We start from the raw sequence: 24763 nt of genomic DNA on the forward strand, positions 1-24763 counted from the left end.
TAGCTCTTAGACAGTAAGGCAGTGGTAGGCAACCTGTGGCCCTTGGGCCGCAGTAAGGTCTTTGGGGAGGGTTCGTCTTCTTACAGGTCTATGGAGTACACAGAACACTGTTGGGCATTATGTAAATAAAAGCATTACCTCCATCTTGCTAAGTCTTATGAAGATGAAAATTCCTACATAAGTGCTAAATATTATTTGTTAATCTACAGACTGAAAAGCACTTTGCAATAATGTAAAACGAAACTGCAGAATAATAATGAGGATGGCTTTCTCCTCTACCTTGTGGAGGGGAACTCCAGCTGCTGCTCCCCTTGTCTATGGCTTTTGAAGGGTTTCCAGCCTGAACTATCCTTGCTGCTCTATATGTGGGTTAAGGATCTCCAATCCACACAGTCCCAATGAAGGGACTGAGGGTGGAAGTAACAGTCCCTGCTGTTCCTCCAAGCTCCATTCAGGAGTGGAAGACAACTTACATGGCTCAGTACAGGTAGTCTGAAGATAACCTGCTGATCATTCCTCTGCTTGCCTCCCACCTGCTATGAGACTGATATATTTTAAAAGGCAAACCATTACATTTGTATGTAAAAAATGTGTGTGTGTGTCCTCTGTGCCTGATCCCCAGAGGATATGAGTCTGTTACAGCTCTTAGCTTCAAAACCTGACTCTTTAGCTCAATTGCAAGATATTTAATAGATTCCAAGGCCAGAAAGGACCACTGTGATCATTCTAGTCTGACCTTCTGTAAAACACAGGCCAAAGAGCTTCCGCAAAATAATTCCTAGAGCACATCTTTTAAAAAATTCCTATAAGGCACGTTTTCTAGTCCTTTACTCATTCTCATTGCTCTTTTCTGAACGCTCTCCAATTTATCAACATCCTTCTTGAATTGTGGGCACCAGAACTGGACACAGTATTCTAGCAGTGGTCATACCAATGCCAAATACAGAGGTAAAACAATGTCTTTACTCCTACTCAAGATTCGCCTGTTTATACATCCCAGGATTGCATTAGCTCTTTTGGCCACAGTGTTGCATTGAGAGTTCATGTTTAAGGCTATGTTTTAGTCTAGGGTATTTTTAGTAAAAGTAATGGACAGGACACGGGCAGTAACCAAAATTCATGGCCCGTGACCTGTCCATGATTTTTACTATATACCCCTGAGTAAAACTTGTTGGGGGGAGGCAGCTGGGGGGGAGGCAGCTGGGGGCGGCACAGATGCTGGGGGGGCAGCTTGGGGGATGCCATGGGTCCTGGGGAGGGGGGTACAGCCCGGGGGGGGCACCATGGGTACTTGGGAGGGGTAGCCGGGGGGGTGTTTGTGCCTCGAGTACTGGTGGGGAGGGGCTGGGGCATGTTCCCTAGCTGGTTCCTGGGAAGCAACAACCTCCAGCGCCTAGCTCCACATGTTGCCTCCGCTCTGCCCCAAGCCCCGGTTCTGCAGCTCCCATTGACAGGGAACCGCGGCCAATGGGAGCTGCGGGGGCGGTGCCTGTGGGCAGAGGCAGCACGTGGAGCTAGGAACTGAGGGAGGAGAGTTCCTGTTGCCCTTCCAGGGAGCCCCACCCCAGGAACGCACCACCCTGCACCACAACCCTGAGCCCCCCCCATGCCCAAACTCCTGCTGCTGGGGGGCGGGCCCAAGACTGCCCCAGCAGCGGCTGGTGTGCCTGGCTCGGTGGCTGCCCAGGCAGCTCCTGGGCCACCCACACGGGCTGCTGCAGAAGTCATGGAGGTCACGGAAAGCCCCAGAACCCGGGACGTCTGTGGCCTCCGTGACAAACACAGAGCCTTACTCATCTTCAGCTGATTATCCACCACAACCTCCCAATTCTTTTTCAGAGATGCTGTTTCCCTGGACAGAGTCCCCCAGTCTATAAGTAGGGCCTATGTTCTTTGTAAATGTACATATCGAGGAACATTTAGCCATATTAAACCACAGTTTACTTGCACCCAGCTTAACAAGTGATCCAGATCGGGGTTCTCAACCTTTTCCTTGCTGAGGCCCCCCTCAACATCCTATAAAAGCTCCAGGTCCCAGCGGTGGGTAGGAGGGACTCAGGGCTCCGGGCCTGGGGGCGCCTTGGGCATAGGCATAGTTTAACTTCTATTTGGGGGGGGGGGGGGCAAGGGCTGACGGGACTTAAGCCAGCTCCACACAGTGGGGTCCAGAGAGGGAGCACCACCTCCACCCCGACTCACTCAGGAGGTCTCCCAGCCTATCTGGGCTGTGGAGGGACACAACCAAAAAACTTAACTCAAAGGGGGAATTCAGTTCAAAAAGTCTGAAAACCGCTCAGGGTGCAGGGAGCGGGTAGCTAGGGGATGTGTGAAATGAGGGGTGTAGCTCAGGGTGAAGGGAGGGGATAGCTAGGGACTGTGTGCAGGCAATGAGGTAGCTAGGAGCTGTGTAGGGGTGGGGGGCTCCCAGTGAGGCTCCTAGCTTCAGTGGGGGGCAGGGGCTCCTAGCTTCAGCCTCCAGCTGCTCCTGGCTTGCTGGCTTCATTCCCACGCCATTCCTGGCTTTGGGGGTGCCAGTGTATTGGCACAAACTGCTCTGCTACACTGGTGTCAGCCCCACACTGCTCCCAGCTTTGTGGGGGTGAGGGGAGAGGCACCGGCTTCAGCCCCACACCACTCCCGGCTTTGAGGGGGGGTGGCTTCAGCCCTGTGCTGCTTCCAGCTTCAGCGCTAGGGCTTGAGGCTCCGGGTTTCAGCCACAGGGCCCTGCAGCACCCCTGAAAAGGCTCATGGACCCCCCAGTGGGCCACAGACCCTCCGTTGAGAACTGCTGATCCAGATCACTCTGAATCAGTGACCTGTCTTATTCATTATTTAGCGATCCCCTAATTTTTGTGTCATCTGCAAATTTTATGATTTTGTATTTTCTTCCAGGTCATCAATAAAAATGTTAAACAGTATAGGCCCTTCAGGACCCCACTGGAAACACACCCACCATGGGAAGGGATAGCTCAGTGGCCTGCTAAACCCAGGGTGTGAGTTCAATCCTTGAGGGGGCCATTTAGGGATCTGGGGCAAAAAATTGGGGATTGGTCCTGCTTTGAGCAGGGGGTTGGACTAGATGACCTCCTGAGGTGATATTCTATGACTTGGGGATGATTTCCCATTAAATAATTTTGAGATCTATCAGTTACCCAGTTTTTAATCCATTTAATGTGTGCCACGTTAATTTTATATCATTATAGCTTTTTAATCAAAATGTTGTGTGGTGCCAAGTCAAAAGCCTTACAGAAGTCTAAGTGTATTATGTCAGCACTATTACCTTTATCAACCACATGTGTAATCTCATCCTAAAGAGATATCAAGTTAGTTTGACAGGATCTGTTTTCCATATACCCATGTTGATTTGAATTAATTATGTTACCCGCCTTTAATTCTTTATTAATCAAGTCCCGTATCACCCACTCCATTACCGTGCCCAAGATTGATGTCAGGCTGACAGATTTATAATACCTTGTTTACCCTTTTTAAAAAATTGTCATATTAGCTTTCTTCCAGTCTTCTGGACCTTCCCCAGTGCCCTAAAACTTACTGAAAATCAACATTAATAGTCCAGTGCGCTCCTCAGTCAGCTCTTTTAAAACTCTTGGGTGCACATTATTCGGACATGCTGATTTCAAAATATCAAATTCTATATAACATTCTACAGAGATACTAGTGGAATGGAAAGAGTGTTATCACAATATGATGAGTCTGTATCATGTTTTTTCCCCCAAATACAGAACAAAAATATTTATTGGACACTTCTTCCTTTTCTGCATTATTATTGAAAACTCTACTATTTCCATCTAATAATGGACCAATACCATTGTCAGGATTCTTTTTGTTCCTAATATATTTTAATAACTGTTTGTTATTGTCCTTATCTTTGCTGGCCATAGATTTCTCCTTGTGCCCCTTAGGTTCCCATATTGATTTTCTACAATTCCTAACTTCTGATTTATATTCGTAAGTATCAACTTGCTCTGTCTTTTATTTGTTTATATATGTTATAGCTGCCTTCACTTCTCCTCTAAACCAAGTTGGTTTTTTAACCAGCACAACCTTCTTGCTCAGTTGTGGGATTGTGGCTTTTTGGGCATCTAGTAAGGTGTTCTTAAATGATTCCCAACTATCATTCACAGTTTTCTGATTAAATTCCTTCCTCCCGACTAATTTGGCTTCTATTTATTTTAACTTTGTGAAACTGGCCTTATAAAAGCACCAAGTATATATATTACTGGTCTGGACTTTATTCTGCTTGCACAGAATGTGATCAAGTCATGATCACTAGTACCTAAGCTACCATTAATTTTTAGTTCTGTGATCAGTTCCTCTTTAATTGTTAGGACAAGGTCTAATAAAGAATTCCCTCATGTAAGCTCCAGCACTTTTTGTGTTAGGAAATTGTCATATATAATGTTCAGAAATTCTAAGGATACCCCATGATCATGCATTTCCCCCCGTACAAATTATAGATAGGTGCGTAAAGAGGGGATTGTCCTATTCCTTCTTGTGACTTAGTGGTCTTTAGCAGACATCAACTAATCCCCATCTTGTGCTTTATGTGTTAGGACATCACTTCCTTCTGAGTTAACAGTGACTCAGAAATAGATAATACCATTTTTTATATAGATTGTCATTCCCCTTCCCCTTTTTCCTACTCAATCCTTCCAAAATAGATTATAAACATTGATTTTAACATTCCAATCATGTGACTCATCCCACCAAGTTTCAGTAGTACCAACTGAATTTATGCTCACAAATGAGCAATTCCAATTCCTCATTTGTTACCCAGGCTCCTAGCATTGGGGGATATGCAATTCAGTAATTTCTTCTCTTTGTGTCCTTTGGTTCTTTGATTAATCTTATTCTCATCATCTAAATTTTTGTGCTGAGAGCTCATATCTTCCCTCTTTTTACTCTCCCCTTTTGCTATAACCCACCTGGCTACTCTAGCCAGTCTGTACCTAAGTCTGGTCTCTCTTCTAGCAAGGAGAGGACCAAAAACCTATTCTGTTAGCGCTGAAATTCCTCAGTTCAATACCATGTGTTGGCCAAGATTCTGGTTGTCACACTAACACAGCATCCTCTATTTATTTACTACTTCAAATTTCTGAAATACTGCTATGTAGACATCAAAAACCAGCAGCTCCCTGTTATTGTGGGACTATTAAATGCCATATTTCAGAGCCTGAGGCAAAAGGACGCATATGAACTCCACTCAGAGCATGAGGATAATGCCATCCCTTGCTAGTCAGAGAAAGGAAATGAAACTGATCATCAACAAAAGTGAAACTGTCTCTGCCCCACCTGCTGTTGACTGCACAAAACAAACAAATGGGGAGGGGGGTGACAAAAAAGAGAAAGTTGTTTTTTTCTGATCTCTTCCAGTTCTGGTTAATTTCTGTCATTTGTAATCGCAGTGAGTCAGTATCTTCTAGACTTTGCTGTGGTTTTGAACTAACTGAGTCTCCGGGCTGCAGATGTGAAAATTCCTGATTTGTTTTAAATAGATGTGTAAAATATCAGCCCCATCATCGCAGTAAGAGACTGGGGGAGTGCATTTGATACCTAGGTCCACGGCAGGATTTCCAAGCTGCTGTGTGCCAAGTGCTTTGACACCCCAACGTGGCATGGCATCATGGCACCCAGCGAAGTGTGCGAGGGGTGTTATAGAGCACCGCAGGAGGTGCTGGGGCGTGTTATGATGCCCAGTGAGTGGGGCGCTTTGTGATGCTCCTCGAGGGGTGGTGGTGTGGAGCATGGCAAGGCGTGCGTTATGGTGCACAGCGAGGGCTGCAACATGGCACATGGCAGGGGTTGGAGGTGCGAGGGGCGTGTTGTGGCGCGGGCACCACCCTGACAAGCTCCCTGCACGCTGAGTCCCACCCAGGCTGGGTGGAGGGGCCGGTGGGAGGAGGCCTGCTTGGCCCAGGGTCCCCTAGGGCAGGTGAGGGTCGGTCAGCACGTCTCCGCCCCGCCTGAGGGCCGGCACGCCCAGCCTGCCCCATGCTAAGGGTCCCTCCCCTGCCAGCCCCACCGCTCACCGGGAGACAGGGGCGGAACGGCCCATTCGCTGCAGCCGTGGGGGGGATGGGAATCAGTCACTACCGAGGGTGCACAAAGCGGGGCGCAGGAGGGCACAGCCCAGACCCCGCCCCCTATCCCAATGGTACTTACCACCGGGGGTGGGGGAGGAGAGAATCATTCGCCGCCTGAGCTGCTGCTTCTGCCTCAACACAGGGCACGATCCTAGAAACTCCTGAAGGGGGGGGGGGTGGGGGAGGAGGAGGAGGAGGGGCCAGAAAATGGGCGTGCCCGGCTGGGAGAGCCTCGGACCGACCCGGCTCGCTCCCTGGGACTGAGCATGTGCCAGGCATCTGCGCAAGTGCGCATGCTCGCTAACCGCCGCCGAAGCCGCTGAACCTGACGGTGCCCTCGCTTCCTGCCTGACGCGATATGGGGCCGCGGAGGGGCGGGGTGAGGCGTGGCGAGGCTGCGCCAGCTTCCTACCTTCGCGGGCTGGGACGGTCCGAAGAGCAGGGTTCGAATCCCGGCTGGCGCCAGCTGCGATGGAGGCAGCCTGGCGGACGCCGCCGCCGCCCGGGCTGTAGGCTGATGTGTGTCGCGCTGTTGCCGTGCCCCGGCCTGGGGGCTGAGGCGAGCTTGCTCGGGGCCGCTGCCGAGCGGGCGCTGCCTCTGGGGGTGCAGGGGACTCCTCGCCTTAGTGAGGACGCAGGAGGCGGATCTTGCCAATCTCTCGCCTTCACCTTGCCGGTGAAATCCCGCGCTGTGGGGGGGGGGGGTCCCGGCTGGGCTGATGCGGGAGTCACCTGAGCGCTCTGCTGGGGGCTTTGGGCCACTTTCAACAGCGCAAGCTGGAGGGAGCCGATGTAAAAGGCTCAGACTCAGACAATCATGAGGGGTTTTATATATATATATATATAGGTTATTTTGGGTTGCCTTCTGGGCGCTGAGCTGGCAGGCTGCCCTTGTTCACGTTTTCAAGCTCTTCTCTGTAGCCATGAATGACTGAAACATACTTTTTTGTTTTTTTCTAACTGAAAGCAGAGAGTCTCATTCAATCTCTTGCTCTCAGGACCTGGGGCTTTAAGAAACACCATGACATGTAATAAAATTGTGAGCGAGGCATCCTAGGGTGGTCTGTTGGGGCCAGTGCATAACAGCCTGGCTACAGGAATAAGGAGCACGTGGCTTTTCAGTGGCAGAACGGCTGGCTGGTGTTTGAGTCTTTGCATTGCAGGCATCCATGGACCCTTCCTGGGGAGGGGCTGGAGCTGCAGAGGTGCAAGAGCTGGAGCTGATGCTGCTTGATGCCCAAGAAAAGCCCGCCCACCCACCGCCAGCCAAAACTATGGCTTATATTCAGTTATAATCCCGATGAAAAATTAGCAGGAACTTCAAACCAAAATTAGACAAATTAAGGAGTCAGGCCATTAACGCAGTTCAGCCGTGCACACTGGAATGTATGAAGATGACATTGTGACGACTTGGGAACCGCTATACGATCTGTGAATTCTGTGTGAGATGAGGAACTCTCTGTGTGTATCTGTACCAAGCAGCAAACTCATTTTGAATGTGCTGCCCCTTTGCTGCCTCTGTTGTCTGTTTGCCTCCATGGTAGACTAAGGCCTTGTCTACACAACACAGTTTTGTCAACTTTCATTGACAAAATAGTGGAGGTGTACACACTGAAATGCTCCTCCTACCGATGTAACTACTCTGCTATGCCGACATAATAAAACCTCCTCAATGAGCGGCATAGAGTTTTTTGCAACTCAGTTAAAGTGAAGCAGTGTCAGTGTAGACACCTCACTTGGTTGTGTCGCCTAAATTGGCCTTCTGGGGATTTTCCACAATGCCCATCATGACCACTTTGGTCAGCAGTTTGAACTCTGCTGCCCTGAAGGTACACAGGTACGTGCCCCTCCTCTGTTTAAAGGCCAAGCTGTCTGCCGCCCCCCCCCCCCCAAGTGCTAGGCTGGCCCCTGTGCCAGGCTGAGTTGCTGCCCCCCCCACAGTAGCGCCAGGCTGAGCCGCCAGCCCCCCTGCCCCTGATGGCCTCCCCAGCTGAGGTCTCCCCCCCTCCCCCCCCAGTGCTGGGCCAAGCCGCCAGGCCAAGCTGCCAATCCCCTCAAGTGCCGGGCTGGCCCCAGCGCCAGGCTGAGCCACCAGCCCCCCGGCTGAGCCACTGGCCTCCCTGAGTGCCAGCCCAGCCCCAGCACTGGGCTGAGCTGACGCCTCCCACCCCGAAAGCCCTCCAGCCAAGCCGCTTGCACCCCAAGAGCCAGGCCAAGCCACCGACCCCCCCCCCCGCCCCTGAAGGCCCTCCCCTGGCCGAGCTCCTGGTCCCCAGTGCCAGGCTGGCCCCCCCAAGCACTGGGCCCCCTTGCCCCTGAAGGCCCCCCATCCCAGCCAAACCGTCAACCCCAGTGCCCTGTCAAGCCTCTTCACTCCCCCGCCTGCCGCTGGCTCTCCACGTCCCTCCTCATTCCCCCATACCGGAGGAGGAGGGACGCAGTGAGCAGCGGGGACCTCCGGAGGTGGGAGTGGAGTGGAGGAGACACGGTAGGCACAGGCAGCAGCAGCAGGTGTTGGGGGTTTGGGGAAGGGGCAGGACCACTGCAGCCCAGGTGTCCGGCAGCGGGTCGGCAGCAGCGCCAGGGAAGGCTAAGGCTTCCCTGGCCTATTATACCCGCCACCCATGGGTTGGACTGGAACTGTTGTTTTTACTCTTGTTAAAGTCTGATCCCATTTCGTGCCAAGTGGTGTCTGGGGTTCAGCTGGAGCCGATAGAGGTGGCGATATCATCTGGGTCCCTCTCTGGCCTAGTCTAGTCAGGACATCTCTCAGGAGTAAAATGACAAAGGCCCTGGGTCCCAGGAGATGGTGAGGCTTCCTTCAGTAGCCTCCGTCGTCTTATTTTCCCTCCCACCCCAAGTCTCTTTCTTTAAGGACCCAAAAAGGGAGTGGTGGGTGATATAGTCCATCCCCTCATTAATTTGTCTACAATTAGGCCTAGTTTCCAACACACCAGTTCATTAATTTCTAGACCCACATTTTGTTTACCAAGGATGATCTCAGCACAGTCCTTGGGTTATAGCAATAGGCTTCTTTGTTTGGACTAATTCCATTTTTCAGTCTAGTTTTCTTGCCCCTGTTCCCATTAACATTTTTATTATAGGTTACTGTGACATCTTATGATCTTATATTCACTTATTACCATTGAACTCACAGTTAGAGTACATTTGTAGACCCAATTAGCAGAACAGGTCAAACAAACAAATTCCTGTCATTCTTCTCCTGTCATCCCATCATTCATCTGGCTTTTGCAAGCCAGTGCCATTTTCAAACTGCTGTCAGGCAGTGTGGAGGCAATACTGCTGAGCACCACTATCCTGATGGTTATAAATACACATAGCAGTTGTGCAGCAAGATGGCTTTGGATGACTTGGGAAATAGCTATGGCAGTGCCACAGTGATATGGGATGAGGAAGACAAAATCTAGTAGTTACTTTTTGCATGAACTTTTCCTGGAGGGCTTTACTCAGTGGACTTTTCCTTCTGGCCTTGGTCAGCTAGCACTGATTGTTGGAATAGGATAGTGACGTACAACCGGGATGACAAGCAGTGGCAGCAGAAGTTCAGGCTGACAAAGGCCACTTTCCTTGAAATCTATGCGGCACTCGTGCTGGAGCTGCAGGGGTGGTACACCAATATGAAAGCTCCCCATCAGTATGAAGAAGCGCATCATCATTGCTGCCTGGAAGCTCACCATTCCTGATTACCTCTGGTCAGTTGCTAACCAGTTTGGTGTTGGCAGTCAGCTATCGAGGATGTTGTCATGGAGGTGTGTTCTGCTACCCCCAGTCATAAAGCTTGGCAATGCACAAAAGGATATTGATGGATTTGCATGGCTGGGGTTCCTGAATTGTATTGAGGCCAATGATGAGATCCAAGTGCCTATTCTTTGCCCCTACGACAGGCCTTGGAGTTCATCAACAAAAAGATGTATTTTTCCATGGTGCTACAAGGTCTGGTTGCTAAAAGTTTCAGCAATATTAATGTGGAGTGGTCTGGAAAGGTCCATGTTTCTGGGATCTTTAGAAACTCAGGCTTATTTTCTGCACTGAGAAGTGGAAATTTTGTTCCCATAAGACTGCTATGAACCTAATGGTCTTGTGATTCCTACTGTCATATCTTCAGTGGACATGGAGAAAATTGGTTGCTGTTCTCTTTAGAGTAGTCCTTAACATATTTGAAGACTATCTGGTCAGCCCTCAGTCTTTTCTCAAAACTAAACATGCCCAGTTTTTTAAACTTTCCTCACTGGTCAGATTTTCTAAACCTTTCATAATTTTTTGTTGCTCGCCTCTGGATTCTCTCCAATTTGTCCACACCTTTCTTAAAAGTGTGGTGGCAAAACTGGACACAGTACTCCAGTTGAGACTCACCAGTGCTGAATAGAGTAGAATAATTATGTCCCATGTCTTTCATATAACACTCCTGTTATGGTACCACCCAGAAAGATCTTAGCCTTTTTTGCAACTGCATCACATAGTTGGTTCATATATATTCAAGTTGTGATCCACTATAACCCCCAGGTCCCTCAGCACTTAGCCAGTTATTCCCATCTTGTATTTGTGCATTTGATTTTTCTTTCTTAAGTGTAGCACTTTGCACTTGTCTCTATTGAATTTCACCATGTTGATTTCAGACCAATTCTCCAATTGATCAAGGTTCTTTCGAATTCTAACCCTGTCCTCCAACATGCTTGCAACCCCTCCCAGTTGGTTTCACCTGCAAATGTTATAAGTATACATGCTTATCCAAGTCATTAATTAAAATATTGAATAGTACTGGACCCAGGACGGATCCCTATGTGACCCCTCTAGGTACATCCTCACAATTTGATAGTGAACTATTTATATATACTCCTTGGGTATGATTTTTCAACCAGTTTTGTACCCACTTTATATTAATTTATGTAAGGCTTTACATCAGTACCAGGCAAATTAGTTGAAACAATAGTAAAGAATAAAATTGTCAGACACATAGAAGAACATAAATTGTTGGGTGAAAGTAAACATGGTTTCTGTAAAGGGAAATCATGTTTTACTAATCTATTAGAGTTCTTTGAAGGGGTCAACAAACACGTGGATAGGGGGATCCGGTGGACATAGTGTACTTAGATTTCCAGAAAGCCTTTGACAAGGTCCCTCACCAAAGGCTTTTACGTAAATTAAGTGTTCATGGGATAAGAGGGAAGATCCTTTCATGGATTGAGGACTGGTTAAAAGACAGGGAACAAAGGGTAGGAATAAATGGTAAATTTTCAGAATGGAGAGGGGTAACTAGTGGTGTTCCCCAAGGGTCAGTCCTAGGACCAGTCCTATTCAACTTATTCATAAATGATCTGGAGAAAGGGGTAAACAGTGAGGTGGCAAAGATTGCAGATGATACTAAACTGCTCAAGATAGTTAAGACCAAAGCAGACTGTGAAGAACTTCAAAAAGATCTCACAAAACTAAGTGATTGGGCAACAAAATGGCAAATGAAATTTAATGTGGATAAATGTAAAGTAATGCACATTGGAAAAAAATAATCCCAGCTATACATACAATATGATGTGGGCTAATTTAGCTACAACTAATCAGGAGAAAGATCTTGGAGTCATCATGGATCATCTGAAGATGTCCACGCCGTGTGCAGCGGCAGTCAAAAAAGCAAAGGGGATGTTAGGAATCATTAAAAAAGGGATAGAGAATAAGATGGATAATATCTTATTGCCCTTATATATATCCCTGGTACGCCCATATCTTGAATACTGTGTACAGATGTGGTCCCCTCATCTCAAAAAAAAAAAAAATACACAGGCATTAGAAAAGGTTCAGAAAAGGGCAACTAAAATGATTAGGGGTTTGGAGAGATTAAAGAGGTTAGGACTTTTCAGCTTGGAAAAGAGGAGACTAAGGGGGGATATGATAGAGGTATATAAAATCATGAGTAGTGAGGAGAAAGTGAATAAGGAAAAGTTATTTACTTGTTCCCATAATATAAGAACTAGGGACCACCAAATGAAATTAATGGGTAGCTGGTTTAAAACAAATAAAAGGAAGTTCTTCTTCACACAACACACAGTCAACCTGTGGAACTCCTTGCCTCAGGAGGTTGTGGAGGCTAGGACTATAACAGGGTTTAAAAGAGAACTGGATAAATTCATGGAGGTTAAGTCCATTAATGGCTATTAGCCAGGATGGGTAAGCAATGGCATCCCTAGCCTCTGTTTGTCAGAGGATGGAGATGGATGACAGGAGAGAGATCACTTGATCATTACCTGTTAAATTCACTTCCTCTCGGGCACCTGGCATTGGCCACTGCCCACAGACAGGATACTGGGCTGGATGGACCTTTGGTCTGACCCAGTATGGCCATTCTTATGTTCTTATGTATGTTCTTAATTTCATTTAGACCATATTTCACCAGTTTGTTTACAAGAATGTCATGTGGGAGTGGGTCAAAAGCTTTACTAAAATCTAGATACATCATATCTGTTTTCCCTCTATCCACTAGGCCAGTAACTCTGTCAAAAGAAGGAAATTAGATTAGTTTCGCATGATTTGTTCTTGAAAAATCCATGTTGGCTATTATTTATCAGCCTATTATCCTCTAGGTACGTACAAATTGATTATTTAATAATTTGTTCCAGGTATGGAAAGTAGGTTGTGACTGGGTCTATAATTCCCTGGGTCCTCTTTGTTCCCCTGTTTAAATATAGGTACCACGTTTGCCCTTCTCCAGTACTCTGGGAAGTCACCTGTCCTCCTTGAGTGCTTTCCTCAGTTATGCTTTGTGCAATGCTTTTATGCAATTTTTCAGCCAAGTTACGAATAAATAATAAACTGAGTTGTAAATAATAAAAAAACCTTCATTGAACATACTGTACTTAAAACCAGTGGAACTGTGGCAAACATGCCTGAGTGCAACCATGTTTTTGCTGATAGGGTCACAAACGTGTAGGTGGGGGGTTGTGGCTGTTCTTAATGTCATGTAGTATGATGAAGGAAGGGCTTGTGTGTAGTAGTTGAGGAAGTGGAGGGGTGCTCCCAGTATGCAGTGTTCTCAAAGGGCTGCAGGATGTGGCTAAGTAGGTTGGAATGTTGGCCACAGTGTTCTCCAGCAGAGTTGTCTGTATCATTTCCAGTAGCTATGCCTGCATGTCCTTTCCTTTGTGGATGTGCTTTAGCCTGTTCCTGGTCTGCTTCTCTCTCCTATGTATCATGGTGAAGGAGATCTTCCCTTTCACTCTTCAGTCTTTTCCCTCTGCTGGCATGCAGTTTTTGAGCACAAAACTTGTCCTCCTTTGTCCCCTTTCTGCGCCCCCAGAGATTTTCCAGACATTCAGACAATGATAACGTTCCTGTTTGTGTAGTGTATTGAATGCTAGGAGAGCAGAGAAAGAGCACAAGTCGTTCTAGTTTATCTGTGCCAACAATGATAAAATGTTGCTTTTTCCTTTATTTCATGATGCCGTTCCCTTGGCCTTTTCCCAGTCTGGGTGAGCTTGGAGATGGTAAGACTTTTCCAATTTAGTTCTCCTTTGTTTGGAATCCCTGTACAGGTGCTGGATTGATGGTGGGCAAGAAGCAGCAGGAGGGGCCACACTAGTAATTGCATGTGCATCTCTGCAGGCTGTCCTTACAGTGGAGGATGTTATCCTGAGGTATATCCGTAAAAGGCAGAGAAGGATCTTGTTCACAATGGTAAGGGGCAAACCAGGAAGTTATGCTGTGCTGTTATTTACCGGCATGGTTCCCCCACCCAGACCAGATGGTGCAGGAGTGGAAGGGCAGCCCCAAGAAAGCTGCATTGTCTGGCAGTGTGCCTTTCAATATAAAGCACTATTTCTACCTTAAGTTCTCTGTAATAACACTAGCAGATCAGCACAACGTGCATGGCAAAATAAACAAACTTTTGGAATAACTGTTCTGAACCCAAATGGTTAACTATGAATGCCTTATAATCTCTGCACTTTGAACTGTCTCTAGCCTAATTTGGGCAATTTACCTCCTAAAATGTAAAGGTAGGTAAAAGCACAGGGCATTGATAAACTGTCTGCTAAAGTGCTCCTTCTCTAACTGTTGCTTCAGTAAACATACCTACCATGCAGTACGGGAAGGGCATTAAGCAGCATAGGAAGGGAGAGGTGTGGGAGGGGGCTGGCACATTTGGCCAATGATTGTGGGATTCAGTATTTCACAGAAATTAATGGATTAGAACTTGAATACTCCAGCCCAGGCACTGTTTGAGCACACTGGGGGGATGGGAACAGGGTACAATAAAAGCTGAGTAGGCGGAGGGGGACTCCTAACTTTCATCTGTGTAACATTCCCCACAGCTGAAGAGCTCTGTATAGCTCAAAAGTTTCTGTCTCTCACCAACGGAAGCTGGGTCACTAAAAGATAATACCTGTCACACACCTTATCAGCATAACATGGCGGTGACCAGATCAAAGCTGTTGTTTAAATCCCCCTATATGGTTGTATTATAGAATAGCACATATTACTTACTGGAAGAGGTTCTCTTCCAAGCACTGTCAGGCTGGGTCTCGGCTTGGGATATGGGAGCCATCTCTGGCCCTGGCCCTGGCCTTGGTCTGGGATTTTGTGTGCTGAAGAAATCCTGGCTGTCCAGGGCAATTTATTTTTGCTTGGGGTCCCATTCAGGGACTATGGTTGGCTGGTGAGTCTTTGTGCTGTCCAACATATGCCAGGGTTTGGTGTGTGGGGGTCTCCTTGACAAAAATGCAATCCAGTGCCTCATAGAAGGCACAGCTAGTGCGACTGTTGCTAGAGGCCTTGTTGATGTGTCTGGCATGTTTATAATCCTACCAGAGCTCTTTTGCTTTGTTGTGGCAATGGGGTGTATCCAAGGAGTGCCATCTCTCCCTTTGCTAGCTGCTCAGATGTCTTGGCATTCCGATGACTGCTGGAAGATGGAACTGGACATGTTCCCATCCCCAGAGGCCAGCAAAGTCCAGTACTTCCCTATAGGTCCTGGTGGAAGCATAGGGCCTGACTACTATAGTATCTGACTCTGAGTGTGTGAACTGATTATGAGCTGGAATCACAAAGAGCCACACCAGGCTGTGTGCCAGTATTTAAACAGGGAGGTGAGAGCTGGTCAAGATGACCCTGGAACAGTCTCTGCCACAAAGGTAAACAGACAGGCCAACCCAGGTGTGCAGTGTGGGATGGCAGTGGGATGATTGCTAGAAGCAGAATAGTTAATTCGAAATGAGGCTGCATCATTCCAATATATATTTAATCTGTTTCTAAAATAGATTAATTTAGAGATACTAGATACTTTGAAAAAAGCACTTGTGTGTGTAGACATAGAGCAGCTTATCCTGAAAATACTTTCCTGCGTAGACTAGCCTAATTATTTTGGAATAGAATCACTTTTATTCTGGAATAGAGGGTCCTCATGGGGAGTTGTTGTGGATTCGTTATTCTGGAATAACTGCTGATCAATTTCTCCATGTAGGTAAGCCCTTAGATTGTATTTGAAATTGAGAGCAAGGTGTGGGCAATCTTGTTTCCAGATCCTTATATAAGCTCCTAAAAGGTCAGAACTTGATGTAATAAACTTATCTTTCCAGAAATCTAGTTGTAATTTGAGTATCAATGGGGATTTGATGCCTCAGGGCATTGCTAATGAGTTATAGCAGGGGTTCCTAAACTCCCCCCCCCCCCAAAGACCACTTGGCATTTAAGTGTCCCAGACACTTTTCATTTCCAGTACTACTGAATGCCCCCATCAGCATGATAACAGTCCAGTCAGCATGACCTTTCATGCACAGTGCAAGAGGTCACACTGTATGGAGGATGCAATTTTGAGAACTGGCTTCACTTACTGGCTTCAATTCTGCCCAGTTTCAGGAGGGATTAAAAAGTTATTTCCATCTAATGAATGTTTGGTAGCTTCTATAGGAGTTTGGTTAGTCCCAATTCTAGATCCCAAGTCAAACTGACCACTATGCTTTGCACTAGACTGTAAAACCTTTCAGAGCAGGGACCATCTCTTACTATGCATTTGTACAGCGTCTAGCACAATGGGGCCCATATCTGGGTTGGGCTCCCAGTTGTGAGAGCTCCTTTAGCTGGGGCCAAAATCACCTTACTCACTATAAACCTGGAATATTGGCAACACTTCTCACCTGCATGTTGGTGGTTGGCATGGGAAACTCAAAAATCAAAGAACATTTTAAAAGAAAATCATATTATTTTGGGGCCAATCCTCTGATTTTTTAACTTTTGGAGTTGACAATCCAGTTAGCTCTCCAGCCAGAAAAAGACATTCCTTCCCAAAACCCCCTACAGAGCCAGGCTCCATCTGCCTACCCACACCTGAAACCCATCTAGAAAGGCCTATTCCGTGGCATGGCTACACTACCATTGCCATGAGAGCTCCATATAGTAAATGCCCCCACACCCCAATCCTCATTTCTGAGGGAATATTTGGCAGAAATTCTACAAGGTGAACCACTGAAGTAGCTTTGGCTTAGTCAATATCCATCAGTATTCCTTTTTGCCCCACCAAAAATAAATAGAAAGCTAGCATTTCTCCTACAAGAATGTTATCATTTGTATTTCCAGGGCCTTATCCTGGAGTTTCACTTGCACACACATTGGTGAACTTTTCAGTCGTGGCAAAGAGACTAATCAGTGATTTGTGTTCTATCTATGTACACAAGACACATAGCTGAAAGTTGTTTGGCATGCTGGAGTTAAGTAGACCATAGTTTAGTCTAACATATGCAGCCTTATGTAAATAGAAAAGGAGGACTTGTGGCACCTTAGAGACTAACAAATTTATTTGAGCATAAGCTTTCGTGAGCTACAGCTCACTTCATCACTGCATCCGATGAAGTGAGCTGTAGCTCACAAAAGCTTATGCGCAAATAAATTTGTTAGTCTCTAAGGTGCCACAAGTCCTCCTTTTTTTGTGGATACAGACTAACACAGCTGCTACTCTGAAACCTTACGTAAATGAAGCCCCCTCAATGGATTGAGGGAGAGGACAACAAGCTCATCCTCCTTCCCGTATAGCTTGGTGAATATCACAAAAGCACTCACTAAAAAACTGTCCATGACACATACTGTCCAAATATACCCATTCCCAACCATTTTAATTTAAATGACTTCTCTCCACATTCATTAATCTAATATGAGTCTCATAGTCTACTCTTGTGCCAGCCTTCTGCATTCTTCACACCATAGGCAGGAAATCAAACAGCAATTTTTTTTTATCAGAGGGTAGCTGTGTTAGTCTGTATCCACAAAAACGAGGAGTTCGGTGGCACCTTAAACACTAACAGATTTATTTGGGCATAAGCTTTCGTGGGTAAAAAACCCCACATCTTCAGATGTATCTGAAGACGTGGGTTTTTTACTCCTCGTAGCTTTTTTTTGTATAGTGGACTGGCTAGCAGAAACAGGAGAATCTTTATTCTCCGCTTGTAACTGCCTCGTGATGTTCTAGCTGCTTTATTAGTCTCAGCTGTCTTTACCTAAATACAGTCCACTTCGGGTTAGTATTAGCAACATCATGCGACTGGTGTAAAGTTGTCCCTTTCAACTTGAAAGAAGCTTTTTTACAAGTCTATAGGCAAATATCCCTCTTAGGAAGGTTATCTTTGAAGATGCCTTTTTCATTACAGGATTTTCTGTTAGACTTTTCCTCATAGGATAGCTGTAATTAGGGGATTTATTTTTTTCTCATCTTCAGAAACTATGTAGGTCTTGATACCCCACTGAGTTTTACTTTACGTACTATAGTAAAGTGTCTCACTGCTGTAACTATAACTTTTGAAAAACATTCTATTTCAAATTTAGGGACAATGGTTTCCAACAGAACCTCTCTCCCCTTCTTGAGCAGCACAGCCAATGCCCCGGTTGGTCACTGTAGGGTTATGGAATGGCACCTAGCCACACACAATAAGTTAACTTGCAATAGAGTTTCTGTTTACAGCTGCATTTTCAATTTGCTGTAAAATCCAGATGGCATAGGCAGGCTACCTTGAAAAAGTATGTGCAGTATCAGGAGCTGGGGAACAGCGTGTGATGCAAATTTGGGGTCATTCAGTCAAGGGACTACCGAGATAGAGCAGGTCCCACAAATGATCCGTTTTTAAATCGCCAGATTCTTACGACTTTTTTTGTGCACAGTTTAAGAGCAAACTGTGGCAAGAATTCATACAACACTGAAAACCCTGAACTTCCCCTGGACCAGGAACAGCTTCCTGCAAAAAGAACAGGAGTACTTGTGGCACCTTAGAGACTAACAAATTTATTTGAGCATAAGCTTTCGTGAACTACAGCCCACTTCATCGGATGCATAGAATGGAACATATAGTAAGAAGATATATATATACACATACATACAGATAAATTGGAAGTTGCCACACAAACTGTGAGAGGCTAATTAATTAAGATGAGCTATTATCAGCAGGAGAAAAAAAACTTATGTAGTCATAATCAAGATGGCCCATTTAGACAGTTGACAAGAAAGTGTGAGGATACAGAAAATAACGGAATGGCACTAGCGGTCACCTTCAGCCCCCAACTAAAACCTCTCCAGTGCATCATCAAAGATTTACAACCTATCCTGAAAAATGATCCCTCACTCTCACAGATCTTGGGAGACAGACCAGTCCTCGCTTACAGACAGCCCTACAACCTGAAGCAACCACTCTCCAGCAACCACACACCACACAACAAAAAACTCTAACCCAGGAACCTATCCTTGCACAAAGCCCGATGCCAACTCTGTCCACATATTTATTCAAGTGACACCATCATAGGACCTATCACATTAACTACGCCATCAGGGGCTTGTTCATCTGCACATCTACCAATGTGATATATGCCATCATGTGCCAGCAATGCCCCTCGGCCATGTACATTGGCCAAACCGGACAGTCTCAAGGCAAAAGAATAAATGGACACAAATCTGACAACAGGAATCATAACATTCAAAAACCAGTAGGAGAACGCTTCAACCTCTCTGGCCACTCAGTAACAGACTTAAAGGTGGCAATTTTGCAACACAAAGCTTCAAAACCAGACTCCAACGAGAAACTGCTGAGCTTGAATTAATATGCAAACCAGACACCATTAACTTGGGTTTGAATAGAGACTGAGAGTGGCTGGGTCATTACACATATTGAATCTATTTCCCCATGTTAAGTATCCTCACACCTTTTTGTCAACTGTCTAAATGGGCCATCTTGATTATCACTACAAAAGCTTTTTTCTCCTGCTGATAATAGCTCATCTTAACTAATTAGCCTCTCGCAGTTTGTATGGCAACTTCCAACTTATCTGTATGTGTATATCTATCTTCTAAATATATGTTCCATTCTATGCATCCGATGAAGTGGGCTGTAGCCCACGAAAGCTTATGCTCTAATAAATTTGTTAGTCTCTAAGATGCCACAAGTACTCCTGTTCTTTTTGCGGATACAGACTAACACGGCTGCTACTCTAAAGCTTCCTGCAAGTCATCAGTTGAAAATTATTACATATATTGTTGTGCTCTACAGCAACAAGCAATTCTGGCTCAAAGCCATGTGGTGCTGAGAGCTGACTCAGAGCTAAAGTACTCAGACCATAAGTTATTCCCTGATGCCTAAGGGAAGGTGCATAGGCCTGGCTTGTTTCATACTTATGACTCATAATAGACTACAGCTTGTACTAAATAAGCTGTAGAAGATGCTACAAGCAGTCAAACACAGCAGGTCTTTCCATATTTTCTCCAGAAGTCAAGTTCCAATCAATTAAAAATAAAAAAACCCAAAGGACTGAGGCTGCTGTATAAACATTGCTTTACGTCTTATTAGCTACAATGCCACTCACTTCCATTTTTGAATGAGAAAAAACAAGCCCAGAGCAAAGAAATAGCCTAGGTACAGTTTTATGCTTTTGCTTATGACAAACACATTTCTTCTGCTACAGACGAAAAAGCAAGCAGTGGCACATTTAAAAATAATCAGATTCACACATCTCATCAGCACCAGCCCCTTACTTGGAAGGGATTAAATTAGTCTAGCGCACAGGCTTGTATGAGTCCACTGGAGAATTGTAATTCTGCTGCACAAAGTATAGTCCTTTGCAAGTGAATTTCAAATTTACATGGACGTGGGGCTAGTTGTAAACATTTTTCTATAATATTTTTTTCCTGCACTTCTGAACCCCACACTGACAGGAGATCTCTGTCTCTGGCATGCTTCCAGCTTCATAACCATAATCCCAGGTGAGTTCAGTTCCAGCTTTCACATGCCTAGGAAACAAAAACACTGTCAGTTAATATGTTTATTAACTGAATCTACCTCTGTACTGTGTTCGCAATTTGCCACCAACTACTTGCAGGGGGTTCCTGAAACAGTGGGATGAAGGGAGGGTGGCACAGAGAGAACTGTGAAGGGTGCAGGTGGGAAATGAAGGAATGCAACCAGGAGCCCCTGCTGTGTGCAATGTGCTCTGCCTCAGAAGCAACAGAGTGTGCAACCCACTTGTGAATGTTCTATTAGAAAAACCTAGGATGTGCTCAGACTTTTATCAGGTCCTGGGATCTGGGTTGCAGAGGTCAAACACAACTCTCTCTGATGGCTACATAAATTCAGCTCAAAATCCATATAAGAGTCTGAATGGCAGTAGAAGTAGTCTAGTCTCACTAACTACAGCGTACCATCAATCAAACCCTGGAATACCATACACTGGATATGGAGAGCGTCATGTCTACATGGCAAAAAAAAAAAAAAAAAATCCGTGGCTGGCCCATGCCAGCTGACTTGGGCTTGCAGGGCTGTTTCATTGCTGTGTAGATTTCCGGGCTCGGGTGGGAACTCGAGCTCTGGGACCCTCCCACTCCACGCCCATTAGTATACACAGCAATGAAATAGCCGCACAGCCCCAACCCCAGTCGGCTGGCACGGGCCTTCCGTGGATTTTTCTTTGCTGTATAACCACAGCCTTCGTGGCCTGCAAGAATTCCTGGAGGATAGGTTTTAATGGAACCACATTAGCTCTCTAGAATGATTCTGTCTAAGGACTGCAAGACCTAGGGTAATGGCAAGTTCCTCATGCTCTCTCTCTGAGCCAACCCACTAGGAAAATATACTAAAAGGAACAATTATTTTTTGTGCAGTGAATAGAATGCTTATAAATGATTGCCAATGGACAGTTCTGAAGACAAGGCCCATACTTCCACAGAACAGGTATAGCACTGGAAGCCACAAGGCAAGCTTTCCCCACATAACACTAGAGAAAAATCTCTCTTGTGGTGACAACGTAGTTTAGTTCCCTTACCCATTCAGGCCTTGGTCTCTGATGAGATCAATAAGAATGTGTTTTTTGTCATTGGGACACTTGTCTACTGGAAAATAATGTGATACTTTTCTAACAGTTTTGCTTTGAATGAACATTAAAAAAAAAGATAGTTCCAACCTGTTTGTGAAGAATGCCACCCAAGGGAAATTTCTGTTGTGCGTCTCTACAAAAACACTCTGTACAAAGAGATTTGGGCAGCAGCTATGCTGTGAAACAAAATAATTGATTTAAAATTAATCAGTAGGATGCTCAGTCTCTGGCTGTAGAATGTTTATATGTTTTACCCCCAAACATTTGTAACATACTTAAAAAAAAAGAGAAAAGACATCCCTCTTGCCACTCTTTCACCACCCACATTTAGCATGCAGCAGTTTTTGCTATAATTAGGTCACTTGGAGGGAAGGACTATCTCCAGCATTTCTAAAATAACAATTTTTTGTCTCGAATAATAAAGTTCTTTTGTCAATCTGCACTTAAATAGTTTATGGTGAGATTTTTCTCTCTTAATTTGACACAGGAACAAAAGTCATCACCATCAATAATTAAAGATGCTACGCTGTCAGATAAGAGAGCAATCTTTGGGAGCACAGGCATGAATAAAACAATTCCAAGCGTGTGGAAATTGCCAGGCAGAGGTGAGGAGTGCTTACAGTTAGGGAGGGTTGGCAGGGTTTGATTTACGTAGTTAGGTACCAGTAAATATTGATTTCACCTAACACACAGAAATGGACGAAAAAACATCCGTCAATGGCAGCCTCTCTCAAGATCAGTGCCTGCAGGAATCCAGTGTCACTGGCCCCGTGGCCATGCAGGGAGCTGTTTGCAGCTCTACTGTCACGGCCCGGAGTACAGGGCCATCCTCGGGCAGGAGCCATTCAGCAGCGGGGAAGCCTCCTCGCAGCCCGGGCCAGGGGTTTTTGCTCTGCCCCAGCAGGACCTGCACTTAGGACGGAAGAACCCAATGCACAGCTACAGACTAGGGACCGAATGGCTAGGCAGCAGTTCTGCGGAAAAGGACCTAGGGGTGACAGTGGACGAGAAGCTAGATATGAGTCAGCAGTGTGCCCTTGTTGCCAAGAAGGCCAATGGCATTTTGGGATGTATAAGTAGGGGCATAGCGAGCAGATCGAGGGACGTGATCGTTCCCCTCTATTCGACATTGGTGAGGCCTCATCTGGAGTACTGTGTCCAGTTTTGGGCCCCACACTTCAAGAAGGATATGGATAAATTGGAGAGAGTCCAGCGAAGGGCAACAAAAATGATTAGGGGTCTGGAACACATGAGTTATGAGGAGAGGCTGAGGGAGCTGGGATTGTTTAGCCTGCAGAAGAGAAGAATGAGGGGGGATTTGATAGCTGCTTTCAACTACCTGAAAGGGGGTTCCAAAGAGGATGGCTCTAGACTGTTCTCAATGGTAGCAGATGACAGAATGAGGAGTAATGGTCTCAAGTTGCAGTGGGGGAGGTTTAGATTGGATATTAGGAAAAACTTTTTCACTAAGAGGGTGGTGAAACACTGGAATGCGTTACCTAGGGAGGTGGTAGAATCTCCTTCCTTAGAGGTTTTTAAGGTCAGGCTTGACAAAGCCCTGGCTGGGATGATTTAACTGGGAATTGGTCCTGCTTCGAGCAGGGGGTTGGACTAGATGACCTTCTGGGGTCCCTTCCAACCCTGATATTCTATGATTCTATGACCGCAGCCTGCACCTGCAAGTATCAAGTGTCACTGGCTCTGCAGCTGTGCTGGGAGTCCTCTGCAGCTTCGCTGTCATGGTCCCATTCACTCACTCATCCTGCTCCTCACAGCCCTGGCCTGGGGCTGGGCCAGGACCACAGCCTCCCTGGCTCCTTGTGCCTTGGCATCTCAGGCCCCTCACCTGCACAGGCAGCCCCCTGCTGCCCTGCTATCAGCGCTGCACTAAGCCCAACCCCTCTTAATTTCTCACAACTGAAAATTAAAATGGTTTAAAATGGGAAAAAATGCTTAAATAAAAATTGATATTAATCATCAAAATTACAAAAAAATAAAGTTCAAATTTTGCCAAGCGCAGTTGGACACACACAGGTGTATGCACGTGGACAGTCATGTGACAGGTTATCATTATCTCTGTTCTACATTAAGGAGCATAATGTCAACGTTTGTGCAGATTTTGGCTTGACATACCTATAAATGCCCATGGGAAAAACAAGGCCAGTCTTATGTGTGTGCAGATGAGAGTTTCTAGTACGCATATCGCTGGGAGCATTTTGAAAATTCAATCAATTGAATTAAATCAATTGGCAGATTTATTGAGTATATACATGGATAATGTGGATATCTACACAGCACTGCCTAGAACAGCCAGGTCCCTTCTAAGGATGCGCTAGGTTGAGTGTGAAACCTGGGAAGGATTCTTTAGTAGACAGTTTTTACATGTGTACAGGTCAGGAGTAAGGATGGAAATTTCACCCAGCATTATGTAACATATCCCTGAATTGACACAAACGACAGTTTACAATGGCCTCGGAATATGAATGGGGCTGAAAGGAGACCCGCAATCTAGTCAAGCATCCAGCCCACGCTCTGATGCAGTGTAGCACCCAGTGGCAAGGCCATTCAACATGCAGCAAGGAAACAGAGAATCCTCATAATCTAGGGCTATTTGATTTCCTGCCCCAAAATAAAAACACACACTACTCATCCTGGGAGAAGAGAAGAGTCGAATTTTGAAATACTCATTAATACCTTTTGTTTGTGCAAATAAACAAATTTAAAAAAAAATTAAAGTGATTTAACAGCACACACATTTACCAGTGATTACTTACATTAAGAAATCGGCCCACATTTCCTTCTTTTGTGGCATCCAATAAATAAATATTTTCTTTATTAGAATTCTTCAGATGGGTCTCATCACCTTCTGCCTCCTCATTACAGAGCGGATCTTGTGTGTATCTCCTATTTTTTTCCTCTTTGAAGCCGTCTCTTTGGATTACGTCCATGGACTGTTTCATAGCATGTGTATCATCTAGCCTGGCTGATTTACCACCTCTTGCATCTTCTGGAGATGGCCTTTTTTCTTTAGATTTTGCAGTATCTGTGATGCTTGGCTCAGACTGCATGGCCTCCTCTTGTTCTCCTAGCTTTTCCTGCAGTTTGAGTTCTATCAACAGAAATTTCAAGAGATCAAAAGAACACATTATTTGTTTGCACCAACTGAAAATGACTCAGCAATGATAATAAGGGTAACATTGCAAACTTAAATGTGTTTGGCTTATTTGACCCTAAATGCCCACCCACTCCTGAACTGGCTTATTTCCTCTGGTATGTATGGATCTCAAATGATTCCTTGTCACCTTCAGAAGCATAACAGA

At 45.6% G+C, this 24763-nt stretch overlaps 1 protein-coding gene across 1 annotated transcript in view; it reads right to left on the reverse strand.

The window, feature by feature from the left end:
• SETDB2 (SET domain bifurcated histone lysine methyltransferase 2) overlaps positions 1-24763 on the reverse strand; it is a 97162-nt gene that overhangs the window by 34834 nt on the left and 37565 nt on the right. Inside the window, exons 13-17 of the mRNA XM_075126976.1 lie at positions 24218-24552; positions 21531-21619; positions 20249-20364; positions 6514-6878; positions 6181-6380 (exon numbers count right to left, since the gene is read on the reverse strand). Of these exons, the coding sequence (XP_074983077.1) occupies positions 6181-6380; positions 6514-6878; positions 20249-20364; positions 21531-21619; positions 24218-24552 (1105 nt within the window). The remainder of the gene's footprint in view (positions 1-6180; positions 6381-6513; positions 6879-20248; positions 20365-21530; positions 21620-24217; positions 24553-24763) is intronic.

This window comes from Caretta caretta, chromosome 1, assembly GCF_965140235.1.
Source record: "Caretta caretta isolate rCarCar2 chromosome 1, rCarCar1.hap1, whole genome shotgun sequence".
NCBI lineage: Eukaryota > Metazoa > Chordata > Testudines > Cheloniidae > Caretta > Caretta caretta.